Raw genomic sequence first — 17,304 nt, 5'->3', positions numbered from 1 at the left:
TTACAGTTACAAGTAATTAAATTTATTAGACCTCTATAATTTTTTATAGTCAGTTTTGGCCAATTTACAGCTTTCCTGGGGATCTTTTTTGTTTTTGTTTAGACACAAAAAAAAATAAATCATAAACCAAGTATCACCAACACATCAACCCTCCCACCCCTCGCCCCCTCACAGCCACCTAAAAAAGAGGGGGGGGGGGGGGGAGAGGCCTCGGCAGCTCCCGGCCCCCCCCCCGCTCCCCTGCTGCGCTTTATTCCCGTTAAAAAGGGTCCGCGGCGTCTCTGTACAGATGTATAGAATGTTACACCCCACCACTGTAAAAAGCCCCCCCCGTACCCCCCGCCCCCCAGCGTCACTCCCCCAGCTTGCAGGGGCCTTTCTCCTGCCGGGGCAGGTCCTTCTCCTTCAGCAGCTGCAGGTTCTCCGCTCGCAACCTGTCCACCTCCAGCTCCAGCTGCCGCAGCCGCGCCGTCTCTGCCGTCTCCCCGCCGTGTTTTTTGCTCTCCATCCTCAGCCGGTTGTTCTCCTCCTCCATGCGGGAGAGGCACTTCTCCAGCTCCAGGTACTCCTTCACCAGCTCCTGCTTGCTCATGTTCTGCAGGCTCTCCACATGGTACCGCTCGTAGGTCTCCGAGAAGTCCCTCTGCAGAAACTCGCTGCCGTCCCCCCCCATCCCGTCGCTGCCCCCGTCCTCCTCCGCCGCCTCCTCCAGGAAATCCTCCTCGCTCGTGTCGTCCGACTTGGCGGCCGCTCGCCGCGGGTACAGCCCGGTTTTCAGGTCGGGCTCCTCCTGGTCGTGGTCCTCCATCAGGAACTGCGTGGTGTTGTAGGGAGCCACCGGCTGCCCCTTGGCGAACATCTCGGCGCGCAGCCGGGAGGCGCGGAGGCTCTGCCGCTCGTCGAACTGCTGCTTCTCCTCCCAGCTCAGCTTCGAGTAGGGCTTCCAGCGCCGCTTCTTCTTCGACGGCCGCCGGCGGTGCTTCTTCTTCACCGGCCACTCCTCGGTGCGACCCACGGACGACCGGTACCGCGGGCCCAGGCCGGGACGCGCCGCTCCGCCCGCCGCCGGCCGCCCCTCGGCGCCGCCCGCGCCCTCCGCCGCCGCCGCCGCCTCCTCCGCCCCGGGGGGCGGCAGCCGACCGGCCTCCCCGTCCGCCGCCGGCGCGCCGCCGCGCTCGGGCTCCGGCTCGGGCTCCGGCTGGGGCTCCGGTTCGCGCTGGGGCTCCGGCCCCGGCTCCGGCTCGGCGACCGCCGCCGCGTCGGCCATGGCTCTCGGCTCCGCTCCCTCAGGGACGGGAGCTACCCGCGGCGCATCGGGCCGCCGCCGACCCTCGGCCTCCCCCCCGCCCCCGCCCCTTACACCCCCACCCCCCCTCAGGCCGCCCGGGCCATGGCGCGGGGCCGAGGCCCCGGGGGGGGGTGTCACTGCCGCCGGTCGCCGAGGGGTTAACGCCGCTGGGCCCGCCCCCCCGCGCGCATGGCACGCGCCGCCGCCGCCGCCTCCCCCCTAGCCGCACCCCGCCCCACGCCTCCACCCGCCGCCGCCGCCGCCTGCTCCCGACTGCCGCTCCCCGCCCGCTCCCTCGTCTTATGTACCCCCGCGCGCCCCGCCCCGCCCCGCGCACGCGCGCTGCCCGCCCCGCCCCGCGGCACGCCGGGACCCGCAGAGCCCCGCCCCCCGCCGCTGCCCGACCGCGCGCCCGCCGCCGCCACTACGGCTCCCCGCGCGCGGGCAGTGCCGCCCCGCGGCCCAATCGGCGGGCGCGGAGGGCGGGCCTGCCCGCCGGGCACCGCCCCCTGGCCGCCGCGAGGGGCGGGGAGGGGAGCCGCGATTGGCGGCGCCGGACGTCACTCGCGCGCGGCGCCGCCAATCCGGAGGGGCGGGGGCGGGGCAGGGCCGTACCACGAGCGGAGGGGCGCCCCCGTGCGCGGGGCCGCGCGCGCCTCGCGACCTTCAGGGCCTCGCCGAGGGCAGCGCCCCCGCCTCCCCCCCCCCCCGTGGCGAGCTCGTGGGGCGGCCCGAAAGGAGTCCCCGCGCCGTGGAGGGGTCGCCGGGCGGTGCTGCTGAACCTCCGTCCCGGCCGCGACCCGGCCCTAGGCCGGCGGGGCTGTAACGGGCCGGGCGGCGGGGAGGCCCGGCCCAGAGCGGGGGCGGGGGGGTGGTGAGGGGGAGGCCTGAGGGGGGGGCGGGCGGAGGAATCCCGGAGCCGCGCTGGGTGCGGCGGTTCTGCGACCGCGCGGAGGAAGATGTAAACAAACCTAAGCGGAAAGAAGTCCCTCCTTAAAGGCACCGCGTCCTTTTTTTCAGGGGCGGCGCGGAGCTGCGCTCCCGGACGCCTGGGTCCGCCCGCGTCCGCGCTGGGGGGTGAGGGGGGAGGAGAAGTGGGGGGCAGGGCAGCCCGCGGCCTGGTCCCGGTCCTGCCACCCCCACAGTGGCGCTGTGCCCCCCCGCCACGGTCCCTGGGGCCCCACGGCCGGTGGCGGGGCTGAGCTATGGGGGAGTCATGGGGGGCGGCAGCCCCGGGGACCCACGGCCTTGAAGGGGGCTACGGGGATCCGTGGCTGGGGGGGGGCCGTGGGGGGACCCACGGCTGCGGGGGGGGGCATGGGGGGGCTCCCCTGTGAGACACGCGACCTGGGGACCCAGGGAGGGGGTGGGTCAGTCCACGGGGGATCCGTGGCCAAGGGGGTGGCGGACAGGCCGCCGGGGGGGGGCCATGTCACCCTCTGTGGCAGCAGCACGGGGGCGGGGGGGCCGGCCCTGCCCAGCCCCCCCCACACCCCCGGCCCGACGGCGGCGGGAGGGCCTGGGGGAAGCGGCCGCCGGGGACCCCCGGGGTGGCACCGCCGGGGCGAGGGGGGGTCCCCGACAACCACCCCCCGGGGGGGGGGGGCAGGAGGCCGCCGCCTGCCCCGTCCGGAAGCGCGGCCCGGGCGGAGGGTTCCCCCCGGTGACAGCCCCCGGCGGCCGGTCACCCGAAGCGGGACGGGAGGTGCTGGCAGCGGCCCGGCGGCACCAGAGGCCTCGGCCTGCGGGATCCCACCTGCACCGGGAGCCGCCCCCACCCGCCGTGGCACTGGTGACAACGTTCGGACGGGGACCGGCGTGGGAGGAGTGGTTGGGGTCTGGGGACAGGGCCCCCCTCCGCCGCACCGGGGGGGGGGGGGGGGGCAGGGACGGGCAGCTGCCACCTCTGCCCGCTGCGGGGACAGCGGGATGGCCAGGCCGGAGCGGGGTGACCCTGGTGACGGCTGTCCCATCCCCTCCCCGCGGCAGGGCGGCAGGCAGCCCGGGCTGGACTGAAAAGGCAACTTTAATTCAGGCAGGTTCAGACGTTCAAGCACTTCATGGAACTGGTCTCTGGGGACAGGGACGGTGGCTGCGTCATCACCCCCCCCCCAAACCGTCCAGCAGCGGGGCGGCAGTGCCGGTGGGCAACCGGTCCGTCTGTGCGTGGTAGCGAGGGGATCCCCCGGGATCCCGGTTGGGGCACTGGGGCCATCCCACAACCTGCTCCCTGTGGACGGCTGGTCCCTTGGCCATCCTGGCGGTGCTGGCGAGACCCTGAGAGTGACGGTGGCTCTTGGTGGTGCGCGGTGGCTCCCCTTCCCTCGGGGTTGGGGTCCCGGCCTGCAGGAGCCCCCGTGGCTGGGTGAGGCCGTTCCCTCGTCAATCCTGTGGCGCTTCCCCGGCTCGTGCTAAGCAGGATGGGGAAGGAGGGGTGGTGGTGGCCCGGCGGGGCTGTCCTGCGCCCCGTCTCGGGGCCGGCGGTGGCAGCGGGGACACAGCGGTCACCTCTTCCTGCCCTGCCAGCGGCGCAGCAGCCACTGGGTGATGAAGGGCCAGGTGACGAGGAAGAGCAGAGTGCGTGGGGAAACAGGCAGGGGCCACAGGGACGTTGCCTGGGGAAGGGGGAGAGAGAGAGAGAGAGAGAGGCAGCGTGGGGAGGGGGACAAAGGTGTCACCGGTGTGACCAAACATCCCCCCCCAGCCCTCCGCTGAAAGGCAGGTGGCAGCGGGCCACTGTCACATCTGTCATCCTGTGGAGATCTTGCATTAACGCCGTCGTCCTTGGTGCCCAGACGCTGGGGACGTGCCAGGGATGTCACCTGCTTCCCAGCTGAGGGACCTTTCCCTGACCTACCCCCCTCCACGCTGCATCTCCAGGCCCCCAGGGGCCATCGGGCAGCCAGGCCCCTTGGGGCAGGCAGCGTGGGGCAGCATGGCCACCACCCAGCGCCGCCTCCACCTCCAACTCACCTGCGGGGCAAACGGCTGGCCAGGGTCGGTCCCAGCTGCATCCCCCTGCAAGACAAGAGAGGGTTTGGGGTGCAGGCGGGGTTGCGCACCTCCCCCTTCCAGCCTCCACGTCCCCCTCTGAGGGAGGGAACAGGGAGAAGCGAGCCCACTTAGGGCTCCTGCGAGGGATCGGGACACTGCAGCCAGGCTGGGACCCCAGGGGCAATGGGAATGACGGGGGCAGCGGCTCCCTGCCTGCACCTCGGGGCAGATCAGAGCAGCACCAGCTTTCACCCTGCCAGGATATGTCACCAAACTCCAAGGTCTCTCCGCACCTGGGCCACCCCAGGCTGCTTGTTTGCAGGGACCGGAGCCAAGCCCTGCCGGCTTGGGGTACACCAAATCAGGGAATCGCGGCCCTGCCAGCCAGCCTCGGCGCGTGGTGGCTCCCTGCGTGGCTTGGCATGTACCTGCGCGGAGGCGAGCGTCTCCAGCTCGCTCAGGCGCTCCAACACTCGACGCATGTCATCCTGCAGGGCTCGGACGGTGCTGGCCACGCGGGCATCCAGCTCCACCGGCAGCCCCAGGGTGAGCTCAGGGGCGCTCCCAGTGTCCTGCTCTCCTCTGGCAAGGCAAAGATCTGTGGGGCACAAAGACGGGCGCTGCTCAGAGGTGGTGGGGCAGGCACACAGCACATGTGGCAGCGCTGCCTGGATCGGGCAGGGCAGGCTGAGCACGGCCTCATGCTCCGCGAGGACCCCCAGGGCTGGCATGGCTCGCTCTCTACGCTGTCGCCCAACGGCCAGCAATGAATGGATCTCCTCAGGTGCCTGCACCACACCGTGGGCTGCCCACACGCTGCCGGCTCTGCCTGCACCACAGCTGCTCCAGGCAGAGGTGGGAGCTCCCAGCCCAGCCCGGTGGCCCACATCCCCCTCCACCAGCCAGCATCGGGCCTGTCCCCGGGGACACGGACCACCATGTCCCCCCAGCGCAGTGGGGGACCTCCGGCCCACCGATGCGGCAGTGCACGTGGGTCACCTCGCTTCACCTGGCGAAGGCGGGATGCTGAACGCCAGGCAGGATGCCTTGCCTGCGCAGCTGCCTCCCTGCCAGGCCCTCGGGCTCAGCGAAGGCCCCAAACGAGCCTGGCTGCAGCCCGGCAAACACCCGGATAATCCACCCTGCGAGCAGGAGGCAGGCAGGGGCTTGCTGCCAGGCCCTGTGCACACTGGCACCTGGGGGACAGCCCAGCCCGGCTTTATCGGCCTCGTTACAAGTTAACTCCCAAGGTCAAGCAGCCCAGGATGGTTTGCAGAAACATCAACGGGGGGGGGGGGGAAGATAAGGGTGAGATGGGTGGGCTGTGCCCAGGTGAGGCTGCGGCAGCACCCCTGCTGTCCCATGGGTGAGAGTGGCGATGCCACCCTGGAACAGAAAGCCCCTCAGGACGTGTCTGGGGAGAGCCGCAGAGGTTGGCAGGAGGATCCTCGTCTGCGCTCCGCAGCAGCACAGCTCGGGGCCTGGTTGTCCCCAAACACCAGCAGCAGCGGTGGGTGGTGTTAAGCGAGTGGTACCATGGGAGCAGGGCGTCCCTGGGACCCGTGCCTCCAGGGACACAGGGCCCAGCTTCACCCACTCCCCTCCCAAGGAGAGCTCACCCCCCACCCAGCACCACCCACATCCAAAGGCACCGGGCAGAGATGCGGGCAGCAGGGACCACGGGCAGGAGCTGGGCACAGGCAGACGGGGACCTGCACGCCCCACCCGACTGCTGGAGAGGAGCCAGCAGAGCGTCCTCCAAATTTAGGCAATTTAGCAGCGTTGCAAGAAACGGGCAACATGGGGGATGTGTCCTGGAGGGGTAAATACACCAAACTGCTTGGGGACCAAGGGGTAAAGAGAATGGATGCTCAGGACTTCTTGTGGCTACTGAATGATCCCCCCCCCCCATGCGTGCTGGAGCCAAACTGTTCCCTGTTGGTGGTCGCAGACCCTCACCTCTCCACTCAGCCCCTGCACAACCCCCGACGTCCAGCCCTGCTTGCTGGGAGGTGGGGAGGGAGCAGCAGGAAGGCGCGCAGGAGCCAAACGCTGCACCCACCTCTCTCGGAGCCAAGGGCTGTGAGGCCAGCGCTGCTCCTCCCCTCTAGTCTTCTTCCTTCACCCCGCTCTCCCTGCCCAGCGTTGCGGGGCACTGGGGGCTCAGGCCCAGCCTGGACACCATTCGGGGAGAGACCCAGCGGCTGCCCAGCCTGCGCGAGGGGAGAGAAGAAGGGCCCTGAGACCCCCGCTCCCCTCCCCGGGGGCTGCAGGGTGACAGCAGGTGATGCCAGGGCAGTGGTGGCGTCTCTCCCCCTACCCTCTGGTGGCATTTTTGCTGGTGGAGGGTGCGCAGGGTTGAGCGAAGCCAAATCATGCCAGCAACACCAGTCAGCACCCAGTCTGGGAGGTGACAGAGCTCTAGAACCTCAGAGGGAAGCAAGGTGCCCAGGCTCAAGATGGCAAAAGAGCTCCAGGAAGAACCCAGGCAGCCAGGCAGCTTCCTCCCTCCTGCCCACCGGATCCGCCAAGCCTCGCCATAGCACCTCAAATGCTAAGCGCTGCTGGCGGCAGACGAGTTGCCCGGTAGCAGGGAGCAGAGAGCGAGTGGCAGGGGTGCAAGTGAGGCACCCGCACCAGCCCCGCTGGGGGCTACTGGCCTTGCTCAGTCCTGGCAGCCCACCAGTGCCCCACTGGAGCCGCACCGCAGGAACGAGGGGGGCCATGGGTGGTACCGGGGTGCACCACAGGCTCCTCAGCCTCCCCTTGGTGACGGGGACCAGGCTCCAAGAGGGACACAAAACACAGAGGGGGTGCAGCCAGGTGGCCCCATAGGTTCTGGGAGTCTCACCGGGCTCCCAGGATGGCAGTGCTGTGGTGGTGTGCGGAGCTGGGGGAGCTGACAATACGGAGAGATCTGCCTGTACAGTGCGGGCAGGGCAGGGCTGGCAGCAGGAAAAGCCTCTGCTGTGGTACGGCAGGACTCCAGTGCTTCCCAGCCCTCCGTTACCTGCTCAGGCTCCATCTGCTCAAGGGTATCGCAGTACACGTCCCCCTCGGAGTCACTGGTCACCTGGCTACCCTCAAGTGCCTCGGCAGCAGGAGCCAGCCCACCTCCTGGAAGGGAAGCAGACAGCTCAGCCATGGGCAGTGCTGGCAGGGCAGAGAGGTGTTCCGGCAGTGCCTGGAGGGCAGCAGAAGCTCCGCACAGCCGCAAGGCAACAGGTCCGCAAGCATGCAAGAAGGCAGCATCTGCATGCATGGGGCGAGGCAGAAGGAAACTGAGGCACAGAGCGGGAAGGAACGGGCTATTACTAGCACCCGGATTGTGGCCGTGAATCCAAGGACCAAATTCCCCCTTCTCCTGCCCACGGTGTCGCAGAGCCCGGCTCACAGGCAGGCATGCCCTGACGCAGTGCCATTTTAGGGGGGGGTTTATCTGCCCATGCGCAGCTCCTACCTAGAGAGAGGGCTGCCAGGGCAGCCAGCTGAAACCCCAGCACAGTGGGGAGCCTCTCCAGCAGGATCCACCGCCCTAGCTCTGCTGGCAGGGAGCAGGTACCATTTGCACAAGACCAACTGCCACCGGGGTGGCAGTGCGCCCGCTGTGCAGGCAGGGACGCTGCCCAGCTCCCTGCGTGCTGCCAGCCTGGGCACACTCAGATGGGCACAGCCTGGATGCAGGCAGCTTGCTCGGTGACTATAAATGCTCCTCAGGGGAGGGCCAGGCCGGCGGCAGGAGGATCGCCTCTCCAGAGCACCCTACCCAACCCAGGGCACAGCGAGAAGCCCCCCAGGTCAGGAGAGCTGCCCATGCCCTTGAGGTAGGCACACTGCAGTTGGGTGGGTGAGCATACAAGGGGCCCTACAAGAAAAGCCAGGCCCAAGGCGTTAGCCACAGCACAGGCAGGGAGAGCCTGGGCTAAGCACCATGGCTCCCAGTGCTGTGGAAGGGGTGGGCTTGGCTTGAGCTGAGGGAGATCATCCCCTCCCGGAACATGAACCTTCCAGGGCGGCGTTTTCCCAGTCCACAGGGAAATACCCTTGCCTTCTCCCTGCGGTTTAGCAGAATCAGGCCCCTTTGCACAGGTAAGAGCAACGCAGAGTCGAACCAACACACCCAGGGTTACCCTGGCATCAAGAATGGCGCTGAGAGCTGGACCCATAAAAAGCTCCAGCTTGCCGTGACTCAGGCAACGCCTGAAACAGCGGCAGGGTTGGACCAGAGGTGCCTGAAGCCAACAACTGTGTGGGCGGATGGAGGCCCAGCCCTGTCACTGGTGCCTCCTCTGCGGGGTCTCTGCCGGCTGCTGGCCGCACCAGGGAGACCAACCTGGCACGTTCTGCCCATTCCGCTGCTCCCCGGGCAGGGCATCTTCTGGGCGCTCCGGAGCTGGGCTGCTTGCTGGGACGTCCTGGCTGGTGCTGGCCATCCGCTCCTGACTGCCTGCACAGAGGGGAAGGGGCAGAGGAGAATTAAAGCATTGTGGGTGATCCTCGCAGCACAGGCTCTCTGCGGGCTGGGCTCAGTGCTGCTTTCCTGCCAGCATGGCTAGGGGACATGCAGAAGTGGGGCCAGCTTCCTGCCAGGCAGACCAGCAGCCTCCAGACACACACAGCGGCTGGCAGAGATGGAGGGGCCCATGTCCGTTTGCCGGCAGCCCAGGAATCAACACAAACTCTACCCCGTGCAGACCATCTTGCTCACCCAGGGGCGGCAGGGGACTCCCCGTTCCCCCAGCCCCTGCGGCAGCAGGCAGAGGGATCAGCACTGGCCAATAGCTGGGAAAACACCAGGGGTGACAGCCACCATCCCCTGGCAGGGCACAGGGTGCACCAGCAATAACGAACAGAGCCCAACGCAAGAAGTGTTGTCTGGGGAGAGCCTTGTCTAGGCGCCGCACGCCGCCATCACCTGCAAGGGCTTTCAGCAGGCAGCAGCATCCCAGAGAAGGCCTGAGACAGCTGCCTGCCCGGGGATCCAGCCCTCCCCACTGCCCCGTGGAGCCCATGGGGTTAAGCCCAGCCACATTTCCAGCAGCCCCCGGGACTTTGCTCCCTGCTTCTGGCCAGGCAGATATGTGGCAACGCTGCCCTGCGGGCACCTCGCCTGCACATCTCCACCATTCCCAACCTGCCTTTGTCATCACAGCAGATCCACGGCCATGGGACCCCCCCCTGAAGCCCAGCCCAGATGTCCAGATGCCCAGATGTCCCCTGAGGGGGACAAGAGCAGCCCACACCCCACACAGGAGTTAGCGCCAGGGCTGCTCTGCTCGAGGACTGTCACCGTTTCCAAATCTCTCCTCCGTGTGTGTGCTGTGACCCACAGGGGTGAGTGGGTACAGGCAGGGTCCCATCACCTCACACATCACCGCGCCAGGGCAAGCCTGGCTTCAACACCGTCCCCCCCAGTGCCCATGGGGCTGGCAGAGCAGCACTGGGCCTGTGTGTCAGGGCTTAATCGTTGATTCCCAATTGCTTCAGTGTCTTGGCCTATGTCTACAAGACACCAGTGAAAGCTCCACTGGCTGCAGATCTGTTGAGATCCTGAACCATTCATGATTTGGGTTCCATGTGCCACTTTATGGTGTGTAGACTTGGTAAAGAAACAAAACCAAACCTGCCCGGACTCTGCCCACGCAGCACGTCTGTCCTCCTGCCTGCCACACTCCACTCTCACCCGCCGCAGCATCTAAAATCATCTCTCTGGATTATCGGTAACAAAAGCTGCAATTGCACAAAATCTGAAGGTGGGTCTGAGAACCTTTAACACAAATGACTCAACAGCTTAAGAAGTTCAGTGGTTTAAACCACCGTTTCAGGCACCTCAGGCTCATTTGCTCCACAGATGCTGCCAGGTTTAGATTTAAGTGACAGCATCATTTATAAGTGACACTAGTGCAGGAGGACACTCCCAAGTGGGTAATGACCAGGAATTTAGACCCAGATTTTACATTCCAGAGAAAAATCAAATCTATTTGCCTTTTAAAGGGATTCAGCATCAAAATGGAGAACAAAAGCGCCTGGGTACCACAGGAAGGAGCAGCCATCCTGAGGCCAAGCCTTACAGGCAAGGCGTTTTCAGCATCCTTGTTGGAAGCAGGGGGTGACAGTAGCTGTCAGGCACAGGACAGATGCCTGGGGACAGTCGGGGAGCGAGTCTATTTGTCAACGTTCTTCCAACATTAGCAAAGCACTGACAATTTACACACCCGCTGTGAATATACCCTGAAAGCTCATCTGCTGCTGAGCTTATCTACTGGAGATGTGGCACAGCCAAACCTCCAGATGTGCAGCTGGCAGGTTTGCTCCACAGTAGCCGACACCTTTCTGAACCACCACGTCCAGCCCCTCACTCCCTCAGATGCTTCTCACAAGTCAGACACACTGAGGACTGCCCTGCTCCAGGGGTGGGACAGGTCCCCAGCCACCTCCCAGCGTGAGGCGGCAGCCACAGGCACGGAAAAGCCTGGGAAGGACTCTTCTCTAGCACAAGGCGGTCTTAGTTATCCTGTTTCTCAACCCCAGTTTCTCCACATCCACTCCACTGCAAAAGCTGGCTGGCCTATCCAGATGTTTACATCAGATGACCCGGACTCCCTGTACACAGCCTGCCCTGCCCGGAGGTGGACCGGCGCCAAGAGAAAGCACAGCCTCCCTGCCGCAACACTCCACGGGAGCTGATCCCTGCTCTACCGTGTACAGGGATTTGGGCCAAGGGGCATTTGGAAGCCAAATCTCAAGTTCTCGCCTCAAAGTTTTGTGAAGAGAAAGCCCAGACTGAAGAGACAGCTGCTTCACTTGAAGAGACACTGGTTTGGTGGTGCCCAAACAAGCACCTCTGCAGCAGCTGCACCATGGCAGGGGAGTTGGATGGGAGGTGGTGTGCCCATCCTGTCCCCCCCTCAGGGAGCAGCAGAAGGATGTGCCCTGGGGAAGAGCAGAGCCCAGAAGTGATGGCCGTACCGGTGCAGAAGCAAGCAGGGAACAGCAGAAGTGATGTGCCAAGAGAGAAGAGTGTGGCACAGAGGTGAGGGATGTGCTGGGCATGAGCAGGGCGCAGCGGCTCCCACTCACCCCCTTTCCTCTTGAAGAAGGCCTCAGGGGGCCGGGGCATGTCGTGGATCACCTCGTAGAGCGGCTCGAAGTACCCGAACATCTCCTCTGTCGTCTCATCCATGGGCACCGTGTCAATGATCTGGGGAGGGGCGCAGCTCGCGATGGGCACAACTGAGCGCCCGACCCCAGCCGCTCTCCCCCTCCCTGTTACCTTTTGGGCCACCTTCTTCATCTCGGCCACATAAGCCGCCATCGCCTCCTCCTTGGACATCCTCCCCAGGCTGTGCCAGGCATCCCTGCGGGCGACAGCGGCCATGAGGTGGGAAGGAGTGGGGTGAACCGGTCCCGAAGTGGGCAAACCCCCCCGGGGACCTTACCACTTGTACCGGCCGATGGGGTCCCAGAAGCCGGGCCTTGGGCCTTGGCAGCGCCCCGCCGTCGCCTGCTTGTAGTAGCTGTAGAAACGCAGCATCTCCTCATAGGAGGGCCGGTACGAACCTGCGACGCGACACGGCCTCAGCGGAGCCGGGAGCGGGGCCGAGGCGCTGCGGCCGCGGCCGCCGCCGCGGCCGCAGCGCCCCGGCCCCGTTCCCGGCCCCTACTCACCGCTCCGGGGCAGCCCTTGGATAACCTGAACGGCGGCGCGGAACTGCGCCCCGCAACCCGCCTCCTCCATGGCGCCGGCACCGGCCCCGACACCGACACCGGCCCCCGAGCGTCTCTCCCTGAGGGGAGAGCGCAGGGACCAATCAGCGCCGGCCTTCCATCGGCCCCTCCCCGCCGCTCCCAATCAGCGCGCCGCTTCCGAAACGGGCCGCCCTGCCCCTTTCCCGTCCCCCCTCCCCACCGCGCTCCCGACGAGCCGCATCCAATGGTGAGGCGCGGCGCTCGCGCCCCCTGCTGGATGAAGGGAGAACGCGCCGCAGCCCGGGGGCGCGAGGGGCGGTCCCACCGCAGCGCCCCCTTGCGGGCCGCGGGCGGAACGGCAGCGCGCGGGGACCCGCCACGGGGCGGCTGGTGCACCGGGAGGGAGTGACGTGTGCTCCGGGGGAGTGACGTATCTGCACCGCGACAGTGACGTGAGCTCCGGGGGAGTGACGTGTGCTCCGGGAGAGTGGTATCTCCTCCAGGACGGTGCACCGGCAGAGGGACCTGTGCACCGGGATGGTCATATGTGCACCGGGAGAGTGCACCAGAACAGTGCACCGGAACACTGACCTGTGCTCTGCGACAGTGCACAGGGAGAGGGATCTGAGCCTTGGGACAGTGACCTGTGCACCGGGAGAGTGAGCCTGTGCACCGGGACAATGCGCTGGGAGAGTCACCTGTGTACCGGGAGAGTGACCTGTGCACCTGGACAGTGACATGTGCAGCGGGATGGTGCACCAAGACAGTGACCTGTGCACCGGGGGAGTGATATGTGCACCAAGAAAGTCACCTGTGCGCTGGGACAGTGCACCGGGACAGCCATGGGTGCACCAGGACAGTGACCTTTGCACTGGCAGAGTGAGCCTGTGCACCGGGACAATGACCTGTGCACCAGGACTGTGACCTCTGTGCCAGGAGAGTATCCTGTGCACCAGGAGAGTGATATGTGCCCTGGGACAGTGCACTGTCAGAGTGACCTGTGCACCAGGGGAGTGACCTGTGCAGCAGGACAGTGAACCAGGACAGTGACCTGTGCACCGGGTGAGTGATATGTGCACTGTGACAGTGCGCCAGGAGAGTGACGTGTGTACCCGGACTGTGACCTGTGCACTAGAAGAGTGAGCCTGTGCACCAGAACGATGCACCGGGACAGTGACCTCTGCACCAGGACAGTGCAGTGGGACAGTGCAACAGGGCAGGGCTCCAGTGCACCAGGACAGTGCTGCAAAGCACCTGGACAGTGCACCAGCACAGTGCTCAAGTGCATTGGGAAAGTGCACAGGGACAGTGCACCAGGACAGTGCAATGGGACAGTGCACTGGGCAGCGCATCGGGACAGTGCTCCACTGAGACAGTGAACCTGTGCACCGGGATGGTGCTCCAGGGCAATGCTCCAGGACTTTACACACAGACTGTGCACCAGTACACTGGGATAGTGCACTGGGATAGTGCTCCAGTGCACCCGGTCAGTGCAGTGAGACAGTGCACCAGTGAACCACTGAGCTGGACCATGCTCCAGGGCAGTGCAATGGGACGGTGCTCCAGTGCACCAGGGCAGTGCACAGATATAGTGCACCGGGATAGTGCAATGGAACAGTGCAACAGGACGGTGCTCTGATGCAATGCACCAAGACAGTGCCCCAGTGCTCCGACACATTGCACCAGGGCACGGGGCAATACACAGGGACAGTGCACTGGGACAGCACTGGGGACATTGCACTGGCCCAGGACAGCGCAGCAGGACAACGCAGCCAGGCAGTGCCCTAGACAGTGCAGCAATGCCGTGGGGTGATGCAATGGGGCAGCAGGGCTGTGCCCTGGGGCAACGGGGCAGGGCAACACTTTGGGGCACTGGGACAATCATCCAGGATACTGGGGCCACGCATGGGGACACTGGGGCCATACAGTGTGACATCAGGACAATGCACTAGGACAATGCACCAGGCACAGGGACAATGTGCTAGGGCCATGTACCGAGGGCCCCAGGGAAATGCGCCGGGGAACCGGGACATTGCACTGGGACACTGGGACATTGCACTGGGACAATGTTACCGGGGTACTGGACAGGGGCACAGTCCCATTGCATGTGGCAGGGGACAGCTGGGTCTAGCAGAGCAACTGATTACTGTTAAGTATTAAAACTTTATTAATTATGATAGTAAGGAAGGGGCAGAATTTGGGGTCCCCAAGGCCCCGACATGAAGCTCCTTCACCCTCTGCTCCAAGGACTTTCCCCGAAGGCAGGGTGCTGTGGGGACATGGGTGACCTGGAGGTACAAGGTGCCCTGGGAACCGCCTGGATCTGGCCCTCACCCAGGGCTGGGTGCTGGGAGGGGGATGCAAAGCAGCTTTCGGCAGCCCTGCGCCATGCTTCATCATTGCCCCATGCTCCAGCTTTCCTACATTTGGGGGAATTTCCCTTAATCCTACCTCCAAATCCAAGGGGGGACACACCCCTCCCTCCCAAGCCTCCCTAATTTCCATCCCGCGTCTCCTGGGGAACCATTTCCTCTATAAATTCAAGATCCAGCAACAAAAGCAGCAAAGCTTTTTAAACCTCCTGCCATTTCCAAGCTCTGACTCAGGATTTCTGCTCGGGGACGGCGCGGCGGGGCCTTGCTGGCTCTGACTCACTGCAAAAACCAACCCCAAATCCCGAGCGGTGATTCACTGGGACACGTGCTGTGCTATAAGCGGCCGGGAATGCAAGTTGCTGCTTTCCATGGGGCTCCTTCCAAATCACTCGCGGGCGGTAGAAAATAGCAACGCCGCAGGAGAGGGGGAATCGCAACCGGGATTTATTTTTGCTGTGGATTTTGCAACAAGAGGTGTTTATCCTGGTTGTTTCACCGGGTCAATGCATTGTTGAATTCCTGGCAATGCAATTCCCATGGGAAGAAGAGGACTCGGAGCAGAGCCCTGTTAGGGGGTTGCAAGTGCATTTTTGGGGTGGCTGCAGCTGCTTTCCTTAAGGGTTTTTGGCAAAGCAAGATACATTTTGCATAAATAAATTCAGTATATTTTGCAGCTCCTGGGGTGATAAAAGCCTCAACCCAAACAGGAGGGGGCATTGCCCTGAGCTGGGCTGTCCCTGTGAAAAGTCCTTGTGCCCCATTTCCCCAAAGGATTCAGGGATGGCTGTACCCCCTCCCCAAACATAGCCAAGGGGCTGCCCAGATGTAGCCCCAGCTGTCCAGATGTTGCATGCATTGCACAGGTCTTGAACTGCAGCACCCAAATACCTCCCCAGGCTGCTTGGATGTTGCCCTGCATGTACAGATGTTGCTCTTGGATAACCAGAGATTGTCCCAGGGATGCCCAAATGTTGCTCTCAGCATCCAGATGTTGCCCCAGGGTGCCCATATGTTGCCCTGCATGTACAGATGTTGCTCCATGATAGCCAGAGATCACACAGGGTGATGAGATGTTGGTCTGGGTGTCCAGATGTTGCCCCAGGTGTCCAGATGTTGCACCAGCATACTCAGATATCATCCAGGATGCTCAGATGTCACCCCAGGGTGCCCAGATTTTATCCCAGGATACTCAGATATCACTCAGGGTGCCCAGATGTTGTTATGGGTGGCGTGGTATTGCCCTGCATGTACAGATGCTGCTCCAGCATACTCAGATACCACCCAGGGTGCCCAGATGTTGCCCCAGGTGGTCAGACATTGCCCCAGGCTGCTCTGCTGTCACCCCTGGGTGCCCAACTGTCCCACCTAGGGTCTGGCAGCCATTGGCAGCCATTGGCAGCGCTGCTGCCACCCCGACCCTGGCGAAAGTCACTACCTGCAGTTGCAGTTTCCTCTCCCTGTGCTGCAGGTCCTGGTCCCGTCAGCCCGGCCAGGCCTGGGGTGCCCTCCCCAGCCTGCTGGGCACTGTGGATTTTTGCAAGAAGCCATGCCAGGCTGTGGAAAATAACCCCTTGTCGCAAGCCCATGGCCCCATGCCATACTATAGGCTTGAAATCAAAGCACGGCTCTGCCCCTGCTCCATCATGCATCACCTGGCTGGGCTGCAAGGTTGGGGACCCCGGCGTTGGGGACGGGGGGTCTTCTCCTGCAGCCATGCATTCCTTCCTGCCGTCAGCAAGCAGTGGCTGTGGGAAAGGTGGGGATGTATGAAAATGCGGGGATTTGGGGTAAAATCGTGCACATGCTTACATAGGCATGTGTGCAGGTACAGCTGCACAGGTGGATGTATGGCTGCACAGATGTGTGTGCATGCAGCTGTGCAGCTACACATGTGTACATGGCTGCACACATGCCTGCACGCACTCATGTGTGTCTGCACACACCTACATGCATGCATACATGTCTACATGGCTGCATACACGCATGCACGTGTGCCTGCATACACACACATGCATATGTGTGTACATGGTTGCATACACACATGCACAGAGGTGTGTGTACCTGCACACACGCATGAATGTGTGCCTGTGCACACAGAGACATATGCATACACGTGTACACAGCTATGCACACACATGTACAGATGCACACATCTGCATGCACATGTGCAGTTGTGCACAGGGATGCGCACACACACACACAGACGTGCACAGGCCCACACGCACGTGTGGGGCTCTGGGACTGGGGAATAACTGGAGATACCACCGTCCTCTCTGCCTGACTCATGTTGCTGCCAGTCCCCGGATCCTGCTCCTGTCCCACCAGTGGGGACGGTCACCTGGGGGTCCTGGTAGCTGGTTGAGGCCCCTCCACCCCAGTGCCACCATGTCCCCAAGGCAGGGATGTAGAGGGCATAACAGGACTGGGTCCCCAGGTGTGATGGCAGAGGGGGTCCCATGGGTCCCTGCTGTCCCCAGGTGTGATGGCAGAGGGGGTCCCATGGGTCCCTGCTGTCCCCAGGTGTGATGGCAGAGGGGGTCCCATGGGTCCCTGCTGTCCCCAGGTGTGATGGCAGAGGGGGTCCCATGGGTCCCTGCTGTCCCCAGGTGTGATGGCAGAGGGGGTCCCATGGGTCCCTGCTGTCCCCAGGTGTGATGGCAGAGGGGGTCCCATGGGTCCCTGCTGTCCCCAGGTGTGATGGCAGAGGGGGTCCCATGGGTCGTCGCTGTCCCCAGGCTGGTGGAGAGGGTCCCCTGGGTGCCCACCGGCAGTACCGGGGTGGCACCGGCAGCAGGCAGCTGTGCCCCCCGGGCAAACCAGGTCGCCCAGCGGTGACCGGGGTGTCCCCTGGGCCAGTCCCCGGTGCAGACGGACCTCCGCGGGGGAGGTGGGGACCCCCGGTCCGTTCCGGGGCGGACCGGCCCTTCGAGTTATAGCCGGTGCAGAGCGGGACCGCCC

At 64.4% G+C, this 17,304-nt stretch overlaps 2 protein-coding genes across 5 annotated transcripts; both read right to left on the bottom strand.

Annotated features, from left to right (window-relative positions):
- HEXIM1 (HEXIM P-TEFb complex subunit 1) lies at positions 1-1,543 on the bottom strand. The gene has a single exon (XM_049801023.1). The coding sequence runs from the start codon at positions 1,265-1,267 to the stop codon at positions 353-355; it is 915 nt and encodes a 304-aa protein (XP_049656980.1). The 5' UTR covers positions 1,268-1,543; the 3' UTR covers positions 1-352.
- Positions 1,544-3,296: 1,753 nt separating this feature from the next.
- ACBD4 (acyl-CoA binding domain containing 4) lies at positions 3,297-12,075 on the bottom strand. Of its 4 annotated transcripts, none has more exons than XM_049801018.1 (10): positions 11,951-12,075; positions 11,722-11,842; positions 11,556-11,640; positions 11,363-11,483; positions 8,616-8,729; positions 7,293-7,399; positions 6,345-6,495; positions 4,711-4,880; positions 4,262-4,306; positions 3,297-3,903 (listed from the first exon to the last, which is right to left on the bottom strand). In XM_049801018.1, the coding sequence occupies exons 1-10, from the start codon at positions 12,018-12,020 to the stop codon at positions 3,793-3,795; spliced, it is 1,095 nt and encodes a 364-aa protein (XP_049656975.1). In that variant the 5' UTR covers positions 12,021-12,075; the 3' UTR covers positions 3,297-3,792. The 4 variants fall into 4 exon arrangements, with proteins under 4 accessions (XP_049656975.1, XP_049656977.1, XP_049656978.1 ...); XM_049801020.1 differs by having other exon boundaries at positions 11,722-11,882; positions 11,962-12,032; XM_049801021.1 differs by lacking the exon at positions 8,616-8,729.
- Positions 12,076-17,304: the final 5,229 nt, after the last annotated feature.

The sequence above is a fragment of the Accipiter gentilis genome, chromosome 5 (assembly GCF_929443795.1).
Source record: "Accipiter gentilis chromosome 5, bAccGen1.1, whole genome shotgun sequence".
Lineage (NCBI taxonomy): Eukaryota > Metazoa > Chordata > Aves > Accipitriformes > Accipitridae > Astur > Astur gentilis.
This window is presented reverse-complemented; position numbering and strand designations above follow the sequence as displayed.